General features: G+C 42.3%; 1 protein-coding gene across 1 annotated transcript in view; it reads right to left on the bottom strand.

Moving 5' to 3' along the window:
• LOC126240398 (class E basic helix-loop-helix protein 22-like) overlaps window positions 1–22,285 on the bottom strand; it is a 1,429,918-nt gene that overhangs the window by 674,286 nt on the left and 733,347 nt on the right. Inside the window, exon 5 of the mRNA XM_049947922.1 lies at window positions 21,114–21,164. Coding sequence (XP_049803879.1) covers window positions 21,114–21,164 — 51 coding nt within the window. The remainder of the gene's footprint in view (window positions 1–21,113; window positions 21,165–22,285) is intronic.

Genomic DNA, 22,285 nt, shown 5'->3' with positions numbered 1-22,285 from the left:
TACCCATGTCCCACACATCGGTATCTGTTTCAAACCCGTGAATATGTCGAGTTTTGTCCCTACGAACTACGATTTGCGGACAGCATTGGTTTTCTGTTATCGTTTGAAGAAAACTGCTGCAGAATCGCATCGAAAGCTTGCCGAAGCTTTCAGCGAACATGCTCTTGGGAAAACACAGTGTTTCGAGTGGTTCGAAAAATTCAAAAGTGGTGATTTTTGTGGTGTCACCGCCAGACACCACACTTGCTAGGTGGTAGCCTTTAAATCGGCCGCGGTCCGTTAGTATACGTCGGACCCGCGTGTCGCCACTGTCAGTGATTGCAGACCGAGCGCCGCCACACGGCAGGTCTACAGAGACTTCCTAGCTCTCGCCCCAGTTGTACAGCCGACTTTGCTAGCAATGGATCACTGACAAATTACGCTCTCATTTGCCGAGATAGTTAGCATAGCCTTCAGCTACGTCAATTGCTACGACCTAGCAAGGCGCCATTATCATTTGTTATTTATCTTGGGATGCATCTACAGTGAGACCGATGTTCACCAATTATGGATTAAAGTTAAGTATTTCACCATCTGCGTCCGTTTTTCTAAGTTCTAATTTCCTTGTCATTTTCCAGACCTCACGCTAGCCTGCGTGAACTTAAACGCGTGCCTTTCGGCTTCCTCCAAACCCCGTGAATTGGGTCCTGCCAATTCACAACAATTTTGATGTGAGAAACGACGAGCGCGGGAAACCACTGAAAAAGTTCGAAGACAACGAATTGCAGGCCTTATTCTATGCAGATGACACTCAGACTCAACAGGAACTGGCGGAACAATTGAATGTGACGCAGAATGCCGTTTATCTTCGGTTGAAAGCTAAGGGAAAGGTGCAAGAAGTGGGAAAATTGGTTCCGCATGAACTGACAGCAAGCAAATAGAAAGACTACATGTGCAATCCTGCTCGCCAGATAGAAATTAAAGTAGTTTCTACATCGAATAGTGATAGGTGATGAAAAATGGATGTATTTTGAGAACCCTAAGCATCGTAAATGATTGGTGAATGCAGGCAAACTATCCACATCCGCAACAAGACCAAATCGCTTCGGAAAGAAGACAATGCTCCGTGTTTGGTGGGATCAGAACGTTGTCATCTACTATGAGCTGCTAAAACCTGGCGAAACAGTTAACACTGATCGTTACCAACAGTAAATAATCGACTTAAATCGAGCATTTCTTGAAAAAATACCGGAATCTGGAAAAGAAGGCAACACAAAGTCATATTGCTCCACGATAACGCTCCATCACACACAGCAAAACGTGTCAGGGAAACAATAGAGCCGTTCTGTTGGGAAATAGTAGGGCATGTGGCTTATTCTCAAGACTTGGCTCCGTCCGAATATCATCTATTTGCATCGCTGGGACACGCTCTCGCTAAACGTAATACATTTTGAACCTTCGTCTGCGGTGTACATAATACGATTTTATCCGATTCATGTTGTTCAATACTAAATTACTATGAGAAAAAATACGAAATTACCCGATCTGAATCACCAACGTCAAAGAGCCTACCACAGTTGTGATGAAAACTCATCAAACTATATTTTTACCTCGGCTGCATTTTACACCTTTTGAAACGATGCTCCTCAAATGTTCCAAGTCGGTTTTTGGAGTGCTTCTAAGAAATGCATCTTCCTATTTTGGTAAATTGATGTCTCGCCTTCAAATGGCGTAAGTTTGAAAAAATAAACGAGAGCCATTTCATAAGGTCTCCTTGGCAGAAAAATTTCATGGTAGCAGAATCACCCCAGGTACTGCAATTCTAATAAGAAGAAAAATTTCATGGTCGCAGAATCACCCCAGGTACTGCAATTCTAATAAGAAGAAAAATTTCATGGTCGCAGAATCACCCCAGGTATTGCAATTCTAATAAGAAGAAAAATTTCATGGTCGCAGAATCACCCCAGGTACTGCAATTCTAATAAGAAGAAAAATTTCATGGTCGCAGAATTACCCCAGGTACTGCAATTCTAATAAGAAGAAAAATTTCACGGTCGCAGAATCACCCCAGGTACTGCAATTCTAATAAGAAGAAAAATTTCATGGTCGCAGAATCACCCCAGGTACTGCAATTCTAATAAGAAGAAAAATTTCATGGTCGCAGAATCACCCCAGGTACTGCAATTCTAATAAGAAGAAAAATTTCATGGTCGCAGAATCACCCCAGGTACTGCAATTCTAATAAGAAGAAAAATTTCATGGTCGCAGAATCACCCCAGGTACTGCAATTCTAATAAGAAGAAAAATTTCATGGTCGCAGAATCACCCCAGGTATTGCAATTCTAATAAGAAGAAAAATTTCACGGTCGCAGAATCACCCCAGGTGCTGCAATTCTAATAAGAAGAAAAATTTCATGGTCGCAGAATCACCCCAGGTACTGCAATTCTAATAAGAAGAAAAATTTCATGGTCGCAGAATCACCCCAGGTACTGCAATTCTAATAAGAACAGTTGGCTGTAGAGGCGGTCGACAATTTCCTGCCAAGAGCAGGGCGAAGGGAGAAGTATAATTCACTAGGCGCTGTACGACAATTTTTCCTGCGAGGTGTATCCAAATGAAAGAGTGCCTTCATCCCCGCTTCACAGTCGGAAGCCCCTGTGGCTAGTGGAGAGAGATTGCTGCCCGTGTGATGTGGAGCGGCAGGAAGAAGCGCAGCAGAATCACAACGGCAGACGTCTGACGGCGGCGGCCTTTGTGCGCGGGCGCAGTGCCGGCGATATATCGATCTGCTCTCCTCTGCTCTTCTGTTACAATAGCCATTTACCGCGGGCTGCTGTGTTCCCCTGCAGCTTAGGCAACACTTCCTGCATTTGTGGTGCGCGTGCGGCTGGGAGCCCGGGCGGCAGGCGCCGCGAATTAATCAACTCGCAGCCAGCTGGGGCGGTGATTAACTGCACCGTATACAAATATTTGCAGCCGAGTCAGGTCGTACAAAACGCAACGCGTCTATGCTTACGTATTCCATTATTGGAGAAAGAATTAGTAATGAATTATTCCTCGGCAAACGTGTGGGTGGCAATTTGCATTCGAAATTTGTGTTTTATCCGTGATTTGTTGCTGTAGGAAACTACCGAGTTTCAATTCTACGTCCAGCGTACATTTTTTCCTACCTTTAGACAAACACTTAGACGGCCACAAACAATGATTGCAAATGAAAGAAATTTTCTCGCTGCAGCGGTGTGTGGCTGATATGAAACTTCTTGGCAGATTAAAACTGTGTACTGGACAGAGACTCGAACTTGGAATCTTTCCCTTCAGTGGCCAGATGCTCTACCAGAGCAGGTCCGGAGATCGAGTCTCGACCGACACAAAGTTGTAATCTGCAAGGAAGTTTGAATGACTGTAAATATCAAATATTTGGACGAGGAACAGAAACAAGTAATTACGATATTTGTTCCCGTATTGCATAGCTGCAGTCTTGTGATCGTCTTCAGTCGCTTTTGAGTTGGTAAACCTAGAGGCAGTAATGGTTTACTGAGCGATGGATATACGTTGACCTTTTTTCTTTTTTATACAACAGAATTTCGTGAGTGCGCATCATCAAACGAGCAGCCAGAGACCACAAGGATAAGTAAGCACCGGCATGGCATTTTGTCACCTGATGACGGTTTAATAATTTGCAAACCGGTTCGTAATAAATATTACTGCGCATTGGTCTTTCAATCTTTCAATCTTAGGTATGAAATTTTTCCTCCAAGAAGTGACAGAAGAATGGGTTAATATGATTTCTGGAAATTTTTGTGGCAAGTTCCTGTGGGAACAAACTGCTTGATGTCATCGGTCCCTAGGCTTACAAACTACGTAAGTATTTAACAAGGATTATCAGATACGTACATAAGTACACCTTTCAACGACGCTACAGAATGATGAAGTTGTTGGGACCAAAGCAGGGCCGTGCCGAGGGGTGGAGAGAGAGGCTTCCTCGAAGGGCGCACGCACAGAGGGTGGCACAATAATGACCCGAAAAAATTACTAGAGATTGATAATTAACTGGGAGAGGTAGTTGTATCGCTCTTCCTCTCGCATTCGAATCTTCTGCGTGTGAGAAGAAGCCTTTCTGTCGGCTCGAGACTGTAAACGCGCGCTGTTGCCACAATGTCATCTCTACAGTGGCGTTTCGTCCAAGAAGGATCACAAAGAAACGACCACCACCTGACGGACGTCTGTCGCTAACGTGGCCTGTGTATAACAAAACGGAACTTCGTTCACAGGGCTCGCTAGTGTTCAGCGTTGCAGCTCTTGCTGATTCTTCGCTACGATATTGTAGAACCTGAGAGACCGAGGAACGGATGGTGATGCAAATAAGACTTCCGAATGTTGCCAGTTTTTGTCGAGTGAGGGCTGGAGCGAGACTGTTTGAGCTAGAGTGTATGATACAATAATAAGTAAAATGGAAACAGACCTCACATAAATCGCACCATTTAATCTATTTCCTATCAAGAAATGCCTTAACTGAAAGCTCTGTATAATATGGTGAAAAATGTGCAACTGATTTTGGTGCCAGAGATATTCATACAGTGGAACTAGTTAATGAAGATCATTGACACGGTTTCCAATTTTTTTTCAAAGTGTGGGTCAAGAGTTAAAAGAGTAATGAGACAGATTTACGCATATTTATCACAGTGCCAGTGAGTGTAGCGTCTTGTAAATGCGGTTTCAAAAAATTAAATATGATAAAGAACTACTTAAAGTCGAGTAAGGGGAACGCAGACTGTCAAATTTAGCTCTCTTTTCAAATACCACACAGCTGCTAAGCATGACTTGAGTGACACAGTAAGATTGATTTTTTCAGAGCATCGATATGCTGGAAACGAGTATTTTCTCAAGTCCCAGATGTAGCCACTTTTCTTTCATTTCTAATTTATGCAGTATTTATCATTTGTGAGGAATAAACAGAATCTCTTTTTATACCTACACATATTATAAATCAAACTCCCTTCCCCGTTTTTCTGTCTGCATGTGAACGCTAGTCTCACGAACTACCGTGGGTATTTTGATATGGTTTTCAGTAATAGGCAGATTGATTATCGAGGAAGGTTTGAGTACATTAGTATATACTTTACAGTAATCTTCTGTCTGTAAGTACTTTGTATCACCCGGGTGAAATTAGGGTGGAGGGGGACGAGAATCGTACTAAAATCAATGAACAGTAGTTGACATAAGCAACGGCATATAGATTTTATTTTGCTTTAAATTGTTTTAGAATGTATGTACAACTTGCAATTTATTTGCTGCAATGACACATTTAACTAGTTGTGAGAAACACTTTGTATCAGCGTGGTTCATTTAGGTGGCCCACTGCCTTGCAGCAGTGGTAACACCGATTCCCATAAGATCACCGAAGTTAAGTGTGCCCCCGGCTTGGCTAGCAGTTTGATGGGTCACCATCCGGGTCTGCTGACAGCTGTTAGCAAGTGGGGTGCACTCAGCCCTTGTGGGGGAGCTACCTCAGTGAGAATAAGCGGCCGGGTGAGAGGTGTGCTGACGACATGCCCCTCCATATCCACATCCGGTGACGCCTAAGGGCTGAGGATGACACGGCGACCGGTCGGTACCGTCGGGCAATTAAGTTCTGTTCGGACGGTGGTTGTTTTTTGTTCATTTAGGTAATATTGTTTCATCAGTGCTTCAATTTTACTAAATCTACGTGCAAAATCGTAAATTTGCTAAGTCTGCAAAGAAAAAATTATGGGAGAGCGGCTCTGAACCATCGGCTGCCTCTAGATCATGCAATGTGAGTTTTTACGCTGAAAAACCACAAGCGAAGCGCTTAGGTCGTTACACGCCGTGGAATACGAGGGCTGTTCGGAAAGTAAGGCACGATAGGTTACGAAATGGAAACCACAGCGAAAATCAAAACTATTTTATTTGCAACGGTTAGCTTCAAATTTTAGCTACTTATCTCCATGGTCGCAGATCCGACTTAGACGTTTGTCGTAGTGTTGTACCAGCTTTCCAATACCCTCGTTATAGAAGGCAGCCGCCAGTGCTTTTCGCCAATTCTCTACTCTGGCCTACAGCTCGTTGTCTGTGCCAAAACGTTGTCTTCATATAAAGCGGTTCATGTGAGCAGAGATGAAACCCAGAGGGAGACAACTACGGGCTGTATTGTGAATAGTCAAACATTTCCCATTGAAAACGATGCAGGAGCATCTTCATTCCCCCTGCAGAATGCGGCTGAGAATTATCTTGAAGAAGAAAACCCACGACAGTCATGTAATGTTGGATGCATAGCTTCAGGCGAAATTTCTCACCAGGCCCTGGTACTCAGAGGGAGACACTATTGTTCTAGGTATCTTTATGTGCTCCCTGTGTGCTCAGAACTAAAAGGAACGACGTAACGCGATAGACGGGCATTCTAGAGACACTGCCCAACACACCTGCGCAAAACTTCGTCGAATTTTCACTGTGGGTTTCCATTTCGCGACCGATCGTTTCTTACTTTCCGAATAACCCTCGCACATCCAAGCTTGTCCGAGCGACATTGTCGGGACTGCTAAACACGGTTGGATGAATGTACAAGCTGGCGTTTGCTGTCGAATTTATATCCATCAGCAGGTACTGGTACGCTCTGCAGTGTCGCTGAATGCCGTATTAGCTGGCACTGAGCTGTTCCATGCATGTTACCCTTCTCGTTATGTACCTCTAATAACTTCTATGACTGACACACTTGACAAGGAGTAATTAGCACATTGCGATCCAGGCAAATTTTCTGTGTTAGTTGAAGAATGGGGTACTGTGCCACGATTGAGACGTGGGACGGTGGAGCAATAAGAAGTAGGGGCAAACAGTGTTTGGGGCTGGAAAACTAGTACTTATGGTTCTGTAGTCGGGACCGGAGTCTGGCAGAGACGGAAGGTGGTGAGTAGAGCCGCTGGTTGCTTCCCTTCGCTCGTGGCAGCCGCCTAGGCTGCGTGTTTGTGTCACGGCAGCCGATCCCTGCGAGCTCGCCAGAAACGCAAAAAAACAAAAGCAGGCCGCAGAGGCGTGCAATTAGCAGAACACGCGCCAGTTGGATGTAGGGTGTCCTGACGGGTAGGGGAGGGGGAGGTGGAGAAAAAGGGGAATGAGGAGACGTGGGGATTAGAGGGGGAAAGGGGGGGGGGAAGAGATCTGTGTAGTAAAAGCCGCTCTCAGTTGACCAAGGCCCGCAGCTGACTGGACCAGGAGAACTTCAGCGTCTACGAAAGGTAAACCAAACGGATCAGCTTCTGTCTGCTTCCTTCCTTCTGTTCGCAGGTAATGCAGGGACGCGGGTACAAGGCACGAACAAATGGCAACTTCCAGTTTCCCTAATACCGCGAACGTGTGGCAGGTACCAAGGCTATTCTAGACGCTCCTGATCTTTTTTCCTGCATGGGGGACATCCGACATCAAAACTTACGAAATACTATTGATTTAGATTTACTAAATTTCGTGCCTTTTGAAACAAATCTTCAAATGGGGCTTTCAGAAGTTACACATTCATATTTTTAGAGTGTTGCTGGGTGCTCCAGTTTGTTTCTGACGGCAGCATGGGCGGTTTTTATGTCAGCTTCTGACTGGCTGGCACATTCCATGCCTATATCCTGAGATTTGAGCTCTAAACGCTTTATGTTACTAGTACGATATTTAGTAAACACTATCAACCGAAGCCCACCAGCTTCCAGCGTGTAATAATTTTTTGATTATGTCTATTTATGTGCTACTGAATAAAGGGAGACACATTTCGCCTTCATTTATTGCGACGTCTTCAGTCGCCTAAAGTATGAATGCATTCTCAATTAAATGCAGTATTTTTAATTTACATAAAGTGCCACTCTAGTTCTAAGCTACAAACATCGTTAATCCCGGCACATTCTCGCTTAACGTGCGCGTTTTATTACGCGCACTTTGTGTTTGCTTGTGTCTCTCACATATACCTTTACTGCTCTTCTTGTGGGTCCTTTCCATGCACAAGACTAAGACATCGTGTCACCACTGCACACAGACTGTACCCACACATTTCCACCTTCTTACTCGTAGTATGTTTGTTTTTGTGTAGAGTCGACACCTACAAATGTGTTTATCTGATGTCTACACCTTATGGTTGTATTTGTGATTCATGCAGCTTTATTACCGTTGGAATTTAAGTAATAAATGTAAATGTCGTGTGACTAGGGCCTCCCGTCGGGTAGACCGTTCGCCGGGTGTACGTCTTTCGATTTGACGCCACTTCGGTGACTTACGCGTCGATGGGGATGAAATGATAAAGATTAGGACAACACAACACCCAGGTGCCTGAGCGGAGAAAATCTCCGACGCAGCCGGCAATCGAACCCAGGCCCTTAGGACTGACATTCTGTCGCGCTGAACACTCAGCTACAGGGGGCGGACATTTAAGTAATAAAAGGCTGATAATTGAAAAATACGCTTACAATCAGAGAAAGTGATCAAGTCGTTTAGTACAGAAAAGGAAAAACAATTTGTCAAGACGTTCACCCAAATTTTGTTCCTGTCTGGTTGTAAAAGCTGGTCAACATTGAAGGCCTACAAAAGCATGATGGCATACCGTCAGTGTATGGCGACAAAATTTTAGAATTACTTAGACTAAAGACAATGGAGAGCTTTCTGAAATTGTAATCTACTTTTGACAGTTATGTTAGCTCTGGCACTTTGGTTTGTCGACTGAGTTCTTTAGTGGTGGAGGATTTAAAAAGTACTCAAAGCGAGCTGTGGGTTGGACAGCAGTGAAGAAGTCAACACGCACTTCCACGGCAGGTACAGTCGTCCCCTGCAACACATGGACCAGCAATTTAGGCGCCGTATTGTAGCAGTGTTCCTGAGTGCTGGAACAAAGCATTTTGAGCGTCTTGTTGCTGGTTATGATCTCGTTTTCTTTCTCGGCAAGCTGAAATGACATAAATCTCTCGGCTGTCCACCCCAATGAGTTAAATGAAATATACGAACTCCCTCGCTTGGAAGCCCAGTACCTTTACACAGGGTTATTTCTGAATACCTCTAGGGTTTAAGAAGACGAGTGTGCGAATATTACAATACATACAGAAAAACATGTCCATGAATAGCGCAACTTTCCAATTTAGATTCGTAACAGGGTCAGGCATGTTACAACACGTACACGAGTTACCTGCTTTGTATTGCGGCATCTGCATATGGGCAACCCAGTGAATAGATTTCTAGAGCGGGCTGATGTTATGTGTTATTGTATGTACGCCTTGTAGTTTTCACACAGCCATCCTCTGGAACTCTGGAGGAACTTAACGAACAACACTGCCAGGAAGTTTCATATCAGTTGAAAATTTCATTCCGGAATTATGTATTAATCATGTCGCTCACTCTTTGTGACGACGTGATTTAGAAATGTTTCGATCACAGCTAGAAAGTGGAACCGCATCAGAAGCTTGGAGTCATCCAAGCTGCCACTCGGTAATGATAAAAGTTTTATTGTGAGCGTAACATCATCTCTCCCTTTTGCTCGCCTTCATTTTGTCGTTTATCTCAGACTCTGTGTGTGTGATTGGCTGCTGCTGACCGAACTGTGGCAGCTGGTCCAGTATCCCGCATAAGTTGAACAGTTGAAGCACAACTTAGCACTCCTTTCAGTGTTGCCACATCAACTGATCTAGTGAACTTCATGTATCTGTGTCTGAGGGTTTTATTCAATACATCTGTTTCTTTTAGTCTCTGTACGAATTTTTTCTGTAGCGTTTCGATTTCTCCGCCTCACAATTAGCAGCTTGATCATAATCACAGTGACTGAGACGCCAAACTTACTTAAGCCTGTAAATACGACAGGAAGTGATGCCTAGGTCATAGTCACGACAGAAACTTGTGTGACGGCTGCCAACTTTTGCAAGAGCTGGTGGCGCTAGTGGAGTGGTTTTACAAAAGTGATTTAAAGTGATGGAGAAGGCTAACAAGTACCAGCTGGACACAAAGAAGGTCCAGTGAAGCTGTGTTGCAGTGAGTGAAGAAACCCTGCAACTATTTAGAAAAACGAAAACGAAACTTTTAGAACATTTTGTTAGAACAAATATGTTTAGGAAAGATAAGCAAGGATGAAGATAGGAGAGTATGTGTTGGAGGTATAGTAGCTCAAAAATAACGAAAAATCAAGAGGACGACGCAGATTAGAGAAGGTCGTTGGAGTGATGGGGCATAGCTTCTTATTTAGCAGTTTCCCTCACAGGGAAAAAAATAAATACCGTCTCTTGCACTTCCGTGGCAAATATTTCGGGCACTCATGAATGTAAATACGAGCTCGAAACACCCACAACTTTCGCGGATGTACTTCTCATTCAAATCTTTCAGCTCGTTGTTTCTACTAGAGGTCCAGGTTTCAATGGTGTTTGACGCCGGGAAAGATGCACTTCCCTTTCTGAGATAACCACTACTTTACGTTTAAATAAATAATATATGCTATAAATTCATAGTGGATATACAAGATTCTGTAATTTTTGTAATGATGTATGTTTCTGAATAATCATTGTCTTCAGTTTTCGCACCATTAGGTATCTCGTATTTTATAAGAATAAAATAATGTAAAATTTTATAAGCCGTTTATAAAGATTCGTCAGACCTGACAAGACAGTATGTTCGGTCTTCTGACCATCTTATTTTAGATAATGATATGATGTAATACGGCCATAAGTTGTATGTAAATTGTTTAGCTTGATAAAATGATACTTTCAGTTTTCTTGTTGGTATAACAATGTCTTAATTGTTTCACTTAATCCTATTGATCTGATGACTGGGTCAATCATATGAAGGTTACTGCATGTCGAATTGGTACCTGAGATGTAATTTCTAAGAATATTCATTTTTTATGTGTAGCATCTTTGGTTAAGATTCTACCATCTTTGCCGACTTTTTAATGACGGAAGATCACATGCCGCTAATCTTGACATGCGATTCGCCATATTACCTGTTGTATGCTGTATATACTCTAGTATTACATTTGGAGTTAACATTTTCGTTTACGGCATAGTGATTCTTAATAGTTATGATCTGTCATGCATCTGATTAATGATATCACATTGTAAGTACACAACAGGTCGAGTGTGATGAGTTGTGTATTATGATTGTTATTGGAATTACTAATTGTGGCTAATTTTTTGTCTTTTCATGTATTGAAAATACCTGACCACATACCCCTTACGACCGAAACTAGTTGTTTAACAGAGTGTCAATACAGCAGTGCGCAAATGATGATATTTCAGAAATAAATTAAATGATAAGATATGGTTAGTATATTCTTTTAGTTTCGGCTCGTAAATGAACAATACCAAGCATATATTCAAGAAAATTAAATGTGACTAAGATTTGTGACAAACGAATACACAAACAGTTAGAGAGGCGACTCATATAGTTTGCGTCTATGTTCACTTGCCACACACTCACCACCTTGAGCTGAGGTAGCGTCTTTTAACAAATAGCTTGTGACGTCATTGATCCAGAGTGAGTCGAGCCGCACGCCATAACGACGATATTACAGTTCAGTGATTAGTTGATTATTGTTAATTTAGGATAAATGCCGATGATCTGAAGACGGAAATATAATTTTACTGAAACTAGTAATCAGGATATGTATCACCTGCGATCTGGGCAATACAACTTCTATTTTGGTAGCTTTTTTACACAGATAAAGAGGTGCTCTCCTTCTGACAGTGTCAGGTAATTATAGTATAGCATCGTTTTGAACGAGAAACTAGGTGTCTCATCAATGAATTCTGATATCTTGCCTCTAAAGAAGTACCTCGGATGTTTCCGAACAAGAGTAGAAAACAAGGCTGACACTCGAGCCCAAATGGAGTTCGGTATCGAGCTGCTGGATGATGGCGGACGTTCGTGGTGGAGACCACAGCACACACAGCACAGAAAGGCCTCAGAGATTTGCGGAAAGTCTGCTTTCGCTGGACACTCCTGGGAAACTTGCCGTTTTATCCAGGACAGAAGTTGGCAGTTTAGGAACTGTAATAGATGAAATTAAAATACGAATATTAAGGTTGGAAGTTTCGCGGAATGAAATTAGTTTTGAGTGAAACCTGGCCAAGTCGGAAGTTATAAATGAAGTTTTGCCAGCTTCTACTCATTAGCAAGAGACCAGCGCTGCCTGCGGCGGCGGCTGAGGTGCAGCAGAAGAAATGAAAGGAAAAGGAATGTTGCAGGAGAGGGAAAGAAGTAAAGACACCAGAGAGCAAACACAGCACGCTGCCGGCTCCTGTAGAGAGGCAGCGGGAGGAAAAAGATTACACAAGGCTATGGTAAGAAATAGCTTGTGGTCCAGACCGAGCTGTGTTCACACACAAATGCTCCATAGTGATTCACACGTCATTTCACTTTATAAAGGAGGAGCGACTATCACTCTGAAAAAAAAAAAATGAAGCTGCTACCAGAACTGTGACGATATCTGGTGTCCTTCTCTACCTATGCACCCTTCAGTGTCAGACTTTTTTTGAATGATTGATGATTTTCGGAGATCTTGCTTGCAAAAGTATGCATGTCTCCTACCAGCCTACACTCCTGGAAATGAAAAAAAGAACACATTGACACCGGTGTGTCAGACCCACCATACTTGCTCCGGACACTGCGAGAGGGCTGTACAAGCAATGATCACACGCACGGCACAGCGGACACACCAGGAACCGCGGTGTTGGCCGTCGAATGGCGCTAGCTGCGCAGCATTTGTGCACCGCCGCCGTCAGTGTCAGCCAGTTTGCCGTGGCATACGCAGCTCCATCGCAGTCTTTAACACTGGTAGCATGCCGCGACAGCGTGGACGTGAACCGTATGTGCAGTTGACGGACTTTGAGCGAGGGCGTATAGTGGGCATGCGGGAGGCCGGGTGGACGTACCGCCGAATTGCTCAACACGTGGCGCGTGAGGTCTCCACAGTACATCGATGTTGCCGCCAGTGGTCGGCGGAAGGTGCACGTGCCCGTCGACCTGGGACCGGACCGCAGCGACGCACGGATGCACGCCAAGACCGTAGGATCCTACGCAGTGCCGTAGGGGACCGCACCGCCACTTCCCAGCAAATTAGGGACACTGTTGCTCCTGGGGTATCGGCGAGGACCATTCGCAACCGTCTCCATGAAGCTGGGCTACGGTCCCGCACACCGTTAGGCCGTCTTCCGCTCACGCCCCAACATCGTGCAGCCCGCCTCCAGTGGTGTCGCGACAGGCGTGAATGGAGGGACGAATGGAGACGTGTCGTCTTCAGCGATGAGAGTCGCTTCTGCCTTGGTGCCAATGATGGTCGTATGCGTGTTTGGCGCCGTGCAGGTGAGCGCCACAATCAGGACTGCATACGACCGAGGCACACAGGGCCAACACCCGGCATCATGGTGTGGGGAGCGATCTCCTACACTGGCCGTACACCACTGGTGATCGTCGAGGGGACACTGAATAGTGCACGGTACATCCAAACCGTCATCGAACCCATCGTTCTACCATTCCTAGACCGGCAAGGGAACTTGCTGTTCCAACAGGACAATGCACGTCCGCATGTATCCCTTGCCACCCAACGTGCTCTAGAAGGTGTAAGTCAACTACCCTGGCCAGCAAGATCTCGGGATCTGTGCCCCATTGAGCATGTTTGGGACTGGATGAAGCGTCGTCTCACGCGGTCTGCACGTCCAGCACGAACGCTGGTCCAACTGAGGCGCCAGGTGGAAATGGCATGGCAAGCCGTTCCACACGACTACATCCAGCATCTCCACGGTCGTCTCCATGGGAGAATAGCAGCCTGCATTGCTGCGAAAGGTGGATATACACTGTACTAGTGCCGACATTGTGCATGCTCTGTTGCCTGTGTCTATGTGCCTGTGGTTCTGTCAGTGTGATCATGTGATGTATCTGACCCCAGGAATGTGTCAATAAAGTTTCCCCTTCCTGGGACAATGAATTCACGGTGTTCTTATTTCAATTTCCAGGAGTGTATATCTTCTTTTGTGAGAAGAAATGTAAACACTGTCAGCCGTGTGTCTGTATCTGTTTATTTAAATGGTCCAATTCACTGTCATTAAGTGCATATGTACAGAAAATATGACAATAGCATTAGTTGTTCAATAAATACAAGATCATAATGTCAAAAGCAACTGTTACCCAACAAATTTATGTTAATAAACAGAGCATAAAACAAGTCACTTGCAAAAATTCACAATATCGGCGAGGTTATGAAATCATAAAGTAACCATAATTAGTTCTGTTCTGTAATAATTTATTTACTTCTGAAACCCAAACGACTTCAACAACAGGTGCGTTGCTCAATAAGAGGAGCCAATCGCATATATTGAGTACGTGACACAGTGAAATATATATAGTAATTTCAACACACTCTCTCCAGTACAGCTAAAAAAATGAGAGTTCTTGACTATGCAATAAACGTAAAAACCGTAACCCCAAAAGTTAGCAAAATAATTAAAAAGTTGACGACCCCTGCTCATGACAAATACATCAGTAATCTTTGGTCATTACACTCACGTAGAAGGTACCCTATTAAGAGTAAGTAAAGCATCGTATGAAGTATTGAATAACGTATTAAGAGAGAAACCTGCAGTAAAAGTGAAATAGAACAGAAAGAAACAAGTCCATGAAAGACCATTATGACGCCATCCGTCATTGTTAACCAATATAAAGCCCTCATGTTATGCATGGCAAAAAAATGATAAAATTGTAATCGGATCAACACCCAAACCCGCGTTTTACCACACTAAATACGACATCACTAGCTCCGAATCTGGTCCAATTGAAGTATATACGGACACACAAGTGACAGTGTTTCCGTTACTTTTCATATATTCATCAGCTATTGCCCCACTATAAATCTGAGACTGAGGATGGATGTACAAAATATACACTAATGGAAAAAGAAATCACAATATCAAGAAATAATTAATATAAAGTAATGAAGTTTAGGAAACACATGTCTAGCTAACATGCTGAAGCAACTAATATTGTGAGATCCCAGGTTAAGGCAAACGCGAGATAAGCTGTTGCAAATGTTAAGTGCTGATACATTAAAAACCGGTGTGAATGCCTCAATGTTGAATGCAAGAAGCACGTAGGTGTACATGCATTTTGCTGTACAGATGCCGGATATCAATTTGTGGGATGGAATTCTATGCGTGTTGCATTAAAACGCAGTTTGTTTCGTGTATGAGAGTCAGATCGGGGCGGTTAATGCTGTTTGTGGATGACGCTGGAATTGAACGAGAATGTCCCATAGGATAGATAGATCTGGTGTCTGCGCAACCCAAGGCAACACGTCGACACCCTGCAGTACATTTTGGGATACAACAGCGGTGCGTGCGCGAGCGTTATCCTGTTGGAAAGCATCCCCGCATCTCCTCGAATGGTGTTCATTAACGGCAGCACAACAGTTCGGATCACCAGACTGACGCACAAATTTGCTGTCAGGTTGCGCGGGATAACAACGAGAACGCTCCTTCCGTCTGACAAAATGGCACCTTCGACCATAACTCCAGGTGTAAGCCCTGTGTATCCAGGCCGTGAACAGGTTAGTCGCAGGCGCACACCTGCCTCTTTCTGACCAACACACGGCCATCATTGGCACTGAGACAGAACCAGCTTTCTTCGGAAAACACAGCAGACCTCCACACTGCCCTACAATGAAACCACTGAAGTCGCAATCTGCTGTGGTTTGTGGTCAGTGTCGGAGCTGTCCCTGAAGTAGCACATTTATAACACCGTGTTACGTCACCGTGGTGCCAGTGCAGTACTGCAGATGCAGTAACGTGAGTCAGACCCATACACCGAACGCGACAGTCTTCCCTCTCGGTGGTCGTTCGGAGTCTGATGTTGCGACGGTACATCCTCGTCACCACCTCGTCAGCAATCATGTACAGTGTTTACATCCCTGGAAGTGTTTCTTAAGTATCGTAGAAGGAACTTCCAGCTTCTAGTAGCCCTATTACACCACCTCGTCCAAACTCAGTGAGGTGTTGACAATGGCGTCTTCGTCGTCTTAGACGCATTCTTGACCAATACCATCTCATCGCGTCCAAAGGCAATTACCGCCCACGACTGTTACAGCGAGTGTTCAAAGCAAACCTGATTTGCATCCTTACAGCGGCGCTATTAGCGTCATTGATATGCGACTGGTGCGAAATTTGAACAGACGTCGTCTCTCAGATGTAGAAACAAGTCTTCCAATTTTTGCTTGTGTCGCACAACTCCTTCATGTTGTTGCCATTTTTTCCGTCCGAGTATCTTCCTTTAGTCAAGTGTGAATCGTTACAAGAATTTTATTGTCGAATTGATAAACCTGCAGTTTCTTCCACAACTTGCAGAGTATCGCGTTGTCTCCAATGTGAAGGTCTCTCCTACGCTTCTCTATCCGACGCTTGTCTCTTCGTCCTGCATACATCCGCTTAAACTGCTTTCTGTAGTCAAGTCTAGTCTTCCGAAACTTTTACACCCAATACTGCCCTCAGTTACTAAATTAACTGTTCCTTGATACCTCCGATGTGTCCTAGCTACTGTTCTCTTATTTGAGTCTATTTATGACAGTTCGGCAGTTACTTGATCTCCCCATATAACCTTTAACATTATCCTGCATCACCGGTTTTCAAAAACTGTTCTCTTCATGTCTCTTCTGTTTATCTTCCATATAAGGTTACACTGCAGGTAAATACTTTCTGAAAAGATTTTATTAGTCTTAAGGGGGCAAACAGCATTAGGAGATTCAAAATATCCTATTTTTATTGCATGAATTGTTAGCTTAACTATCCAAGAATACGCTGTCAAAATTTCAAATCGAAATTCGCATTCGTTTAGATTTATTAACACAAAACCGAGTGCACATCGGCGAAAGAAGCAATTATGGCGACATACTATCATACGATTTCCACGGATGAAAACCCTCGACACGAGTATTGCCCACGGGCAGAAGACAGCTGGTGCGCGTGTCAGAAGCGAACAGCCCTTGGAATGGAACGTGAACCGCATCCTACTCCATTGCACCCCGACGTACCGAAGGAAGTTCTTCCAATATATGAAGATTTATCAGGGGATGAATTACTGGAGAGATGTTTAGGAGGCCACACACAAAATGCGAATGAAAGTTTTAATTCCAGTATTTGGCGATTAGCTCCTAAACACTTGCACTCCGGACTATAAGTCACTGAATTGGCACCGTATTTAGCAGCGGGCTTATTCAGTGAAGGAAATTCATCCCTTCTGATGGTCATGAACGAGGCAGGCATTGTAGTAGGCACGCAGAGCTTCATTTATGCCGAACAAATGGATAACCAGCGCGTGAGCCGGCAGAATCGACGCAGGTCTTTGAAATCGAAGGAAGGTCGGAAAGCACTGCTGCAAGAGCGAAACGAAACCTTTGAAGAAGAAGAAGGATTTTACATGGTGCTGGAATCGCAAATTAATCGGTAAGCATTTTACGTTATTGTTAACTTCCTTGAGTTTCTAGTTTTCGAGAATTTATTTTTCTAACGCGTTTATCTCGAAATGATTTTTTTTCACATTTGCCTGCAGTCTAACGCAAAAAGTATAGAACCGATCATTATGAAAATTCATTGTATGATTCTTTATAAAATTACGAATTATATAACCAACTTGTGAGATGATATTATGATTTTAAGGGTATTTTTCTTTGCATAATTAGAGAAAAAAATCATGGCAATCGAAGTAAATCGTTCCAACGCCCGCAAAATTTTTAATTTTGATTATTTTCACCAGCATTGAGGTTCACATTCTTAGAAAATAAGTTATTAATATAAAATCAAAACCTTTTTGATTTCAGATGAAAATCGGAATGGCTACACTGCACCCAATTGGAGAACTATACTCACAATCTTCAGCGGGCATCACAGCGTAACTTTGTTATTTTTGGCTGAAATTATCCAAAAAAATTCATAAAAACTGTTCGAAATATGAATGAAATGATATAAAAATTAGATTAAATATTAATTAATTCATCCCACCCAAAAAAATTCTCAAAAAATCAGTGTCAAACAGCATCTTAATGTGGTTTCCCAACTGAAATTGTTATTCAGTATTAATTTAATCCTGTTTTCCAGAAAACCTTTTCTTGCTGTTGCCAGTCTGCATTTTGTATCCTGTTTACTTTTGCCAACGTTCGTTATGTTGCTCCACAACTAATAGAATTCATCTACTGCTTTCAGTGTCTCATTTTCTAATCTAAATCATTTAGCGTTAGCTGCCGTAATTCCGTAATTTTGCGGTAAATGATGTCCATGTTAATATCTAGTTTCAGGATGATACCCATTTTGGTCTCACAACCTTCGGTGTCAGTCCCTGACATAGTTACAGTATTACTGGCAAATCTTATCCTTTTCCCTCGACTTAAATTCCTGTTTCGTATTTTTTCCTTGTGTCCCTTTACTACTTCATCTATACTTTTATATGATGTTATCTAAAACACAGTTTTTCATGTATCAGCGTCAGACCCTAAGTAGCTACTACCTGAGTTCCTGTCATTGATATCACCATATTGCCAGTACCTGGCCCCAGACGGAGCTCCAGCAGCAGGGGCATAGTAGACTGACCCGCAGAGCATATCAGGTTAGACCACAGAGCAAAGTAATGTTATTCAACAGAAAGGCAACAAAAGCTTCAAACTGAGAATTTCGATTTTTATCTTATCACTGTGTTTGAAAACAGATAAATAAAAAGTACAGGAGTGTATGTAGATGAGTTACAAAGCAATTACTTTCAGTAATAGGCACAAGTTATTTATCTATAAAATTCAAAATAGCAAATTTTTAGATTAGCTTGTTTCTTATAATAAATTAGCAGTGAAATATGAAGAATTACATTAATTTGGTTTATTACAATTTTTTCTTCTAAATGTACATGTCAACACATTTTTAATCGTATAATACAAAAAATTATGTAGTCTTTTACGTAGTGTTTACACAAGAATACGCACTGTATACACATTTTTCATAATGATGTCTAACATATAAGCAGATTCGTAGGTGGATATACAGTAGATACAAGAACAGTGGACTTGCAAGACGGAGATGGTTTTTGTTCGAACACATTGTGTTGTACAACCTAAATTTATGAACGTTGTAACAGTGCAATATGAATGAATAAAATGGTACGAAAAATTCAATGAAACATGAAAATATTTGTGGACCTCTCATACCAGAATAATGAGGAATTAGACACATAGGAAAAATATACGTATGTGATAAGACAGGCACATATTCAACAAACGTCTGACTTTATTTTCCAAGAATGCTTATTAGTATGAACACATTCAGCTGGCCATATGTTGTCTTTTGTATAACACAGTACTTATAATATTTCCTATTCTAATGTGTTAAAGTAATTGGATTAGGGCATTAACCTAATTAAAAGGAGATAAATCTTTATTGTTACACTCGGTGATAATTCTCAAATTGGTTACAGGAAAATTTGGGAAAGAACACCATCTATAGAAACTATAGCTCATAAAAGAGGAATATGTTGTACACAAACAGGACCACAATGGAGTAGGTGGTAATGGGTGCACTATCTTAGGATAGGCAATGAAAAGAAAGGTAATATATATATATATATATATATATATATATATATATATAAGATGCTAACATATGTGAAGACAATCACATGTATTATAATTGTGTACTGAAGTTTTGGAAACTTCGGTGCATTCTCCGGAATAAATTTCGAGTCAGAACACAACATAAGCGTTGTAGAAGTCAGTAATTTAGATACTTATCTACCCACAATAAAAAAACGAAAATTTGTGACAGTATACTGGGAATGTGTGGTTTGTTAGTAGCTGGTCATATTTACCATTAGCTTCACCTAGATAGTATTGCTTAATGAAACTTTGTGTGTGTGTTTGCTAAAAACTCTATTCAGCTCAAGGGAAATAACGTCTTACTGAAAAAGATTTTTCATTACTGCCTATAAAACTATTCTAAGCAAAGTAATGAAAATGGCGATTTAGAGTGTTAGTTTTACAGTAAATGTTTTACTTTTATTGAGGAAAGGTTTCTTTCTCATTTCATCATATAGAATTTTCTGCGACAAAATGTTTTCTTAGGCAAGTTCCGGTTAGAAAAAGATCCGAAGCAAACCTTATCATGTTGTAGAAGATAGGGATAACAGAACTGAAGGCCATAAATAATTATATTTTCGAAGTCCTCCCTTCATGCGTTAGGAGTTCTACGCGTTTTATTGTGATGATCTGAAAATCTTCCTTAGTACAAAATTACTGAGGCTTTTGTGGCCACTTGTTGACGTTGAGCCTGTAACGACGCAAGAATGACGTGTTAGCTATCGACTATCATCTTGATCTCCTAGACCGTCCTTTGTTTAGTGATTTTTCTGACGTTTCGACAGAGCGACTGCTAACACTGCCAAATAGCGCGAATTTTTGATAATAGCACACATTCGTGGTAGCGAAACGTCAGAAAAATCATTAAACAGACGTTGGCCGAAGTTCACGAGAGGCAAGGCAACAGAAATACATCACTCTTTCGTAGCTGAAGAGTGGGAAAAAGAAAAATGTTTATAAATCGGATAGTAAAAAAACTTCCGCATTTCACGAATAGGAGAACTACTCTTTGGCTCAGTAATCGGAAATGTCACTGATAACGATATCTATTCACCTTTTTTGGTTTTTGATTACGTGATCGTGAACGCTCAAAACACTTTGCTTATTAGCTTTATATTACCCTATATGAACAAGAGTCTTAACTTCTTTCTGATGTTACTGAAACCAATGAACTACAGAACTTATTCTTATGATAGAAGTGCTGGGTCATTACTAAATATTTTTTTTTTTAAGCAGTGCTGGACGAGCAAAGCTTATGCATTCGTAAGCCATTGCAGAGCGAAGCACGCCGTTTACACAGACTTGTTTGATCTTCACTGCGAATTGCAACACCAAACAGCTGTGGCAAAAGAGCGATTTCCATCATTTAAATACTGATTCAGATCGTCAGACACACAAAGGAAGACTTGGTTGGAGGTGGGATCGCGAGACGGCAGACGAGGCTGCAGAGGGGCGGGGCGCACCGCGGCTCTTCTGCACTGCGCATGCGCCGTTGAGCAGGCTCGTGGGCGTACTCACCCGCGCCTTGGGCGTCTGCTTCAGCCCGATGGCTGGCTGGCTGCGGTTGCTCTGCAACACAACAAACACACACGTGTCACTACAAGTACAGACAGGAAGCACGTGACGCTACACGTTTCGTAATTTCACAAAGTTAACTGGTCATATATTTTAGGTAGGATTGGAATTCAGGGATCAGAAGAAGAAAATAAACAACAGACAGAAATTTGCTATAGCAGTCTAATTTATTAAGAAAATCACTGCGTCAACACGAAATTCAGTAAATCTGTATTTTGAATATAACTACTCCGTTCGAACAGGCCTTGGAAGGCCCAACGGTACCGACGGGCCGCCGTTTCATCCTCAACCCACAGGCGTCACTGCATGCTGATATGCAGGGTCATGTGTTCAGCACACCGCTCTCCCTGCCGTATGCCAGTTTACGAGACCGAAGCCGCTGCTTCTCAATCGAGTAGCTCCTCAGTTTGCCTCACAAGGGCTGAGTGCACCCCGCTTGCCAACAGCGCTCGGCAGGGATGGTCACCCTTCGCTTAACTTCGGTGATCTGACGGGAACCGGTGTTAACACTGCGACAAGGCCGTTGGTATTTTGGATATTACTAACAGCAAAATCAGAGTAAAATTTATGTAAGCATCTATTATTGGACGGAAATGTGAAATCAATGAAAACCAAATAACACTACAAAAATCAGTTTATTATGAAAATAGCAAAATAAAATTTAATTATAAAGAACCATACATCTCACAGTTAACTTAGAGTTTTTAAATCTGTACAATATTTCTGAAGCTGGAGGGAATACTAGTTGTATATCTTATGTCTAAAATATGTGTATTAAATTGCTTACCTGACTATTTATAAGAGCTTTAAATCAACCGGTCTGTTATTATAGATGTTTGTGAAATTAAAAACAAGGCTACAGAAATATTTGTGAAACTGAGCAAGTATTCCTCAATAATAATAGAAACTGACATAATTATACGCAATTACATATGTATCAATTGCAATTAGTACTATATTAGTTAGTGGTTTTTGTTTACCAGTCAAGTAAGACTACGGAAGAATTTCCAGCAGAAACTATGACGTCTCGACGAAGTATGTTTTTCCATTTTTACTCCCATGTCAACGCCCTCATTTTCTGTTTGAAAGGCTGTCATTGAGAGGTACATGGAACA

The sequence above is a fragment of the Schistocerca nitens genome, chromosome 1, assembly GCF_023898315.1.
Source record: "Schistocerca nitens isolate TAMUIC-IGC-003100 chromosome 1, iqSchNite1.1, whole genome shotgun sequence".
Lineage (NCBI taxonomy): Eukaryota > Metazoa > Arthropoda > Insecta > Orthoptera > Acrididae > Schistocerca > Schistocerca nitens.
The sequence above is the reverse complement of the archived record's forward strand: the minus strand, read 5'-3'. Positions and strand labels throughout refer to the sequence as shown.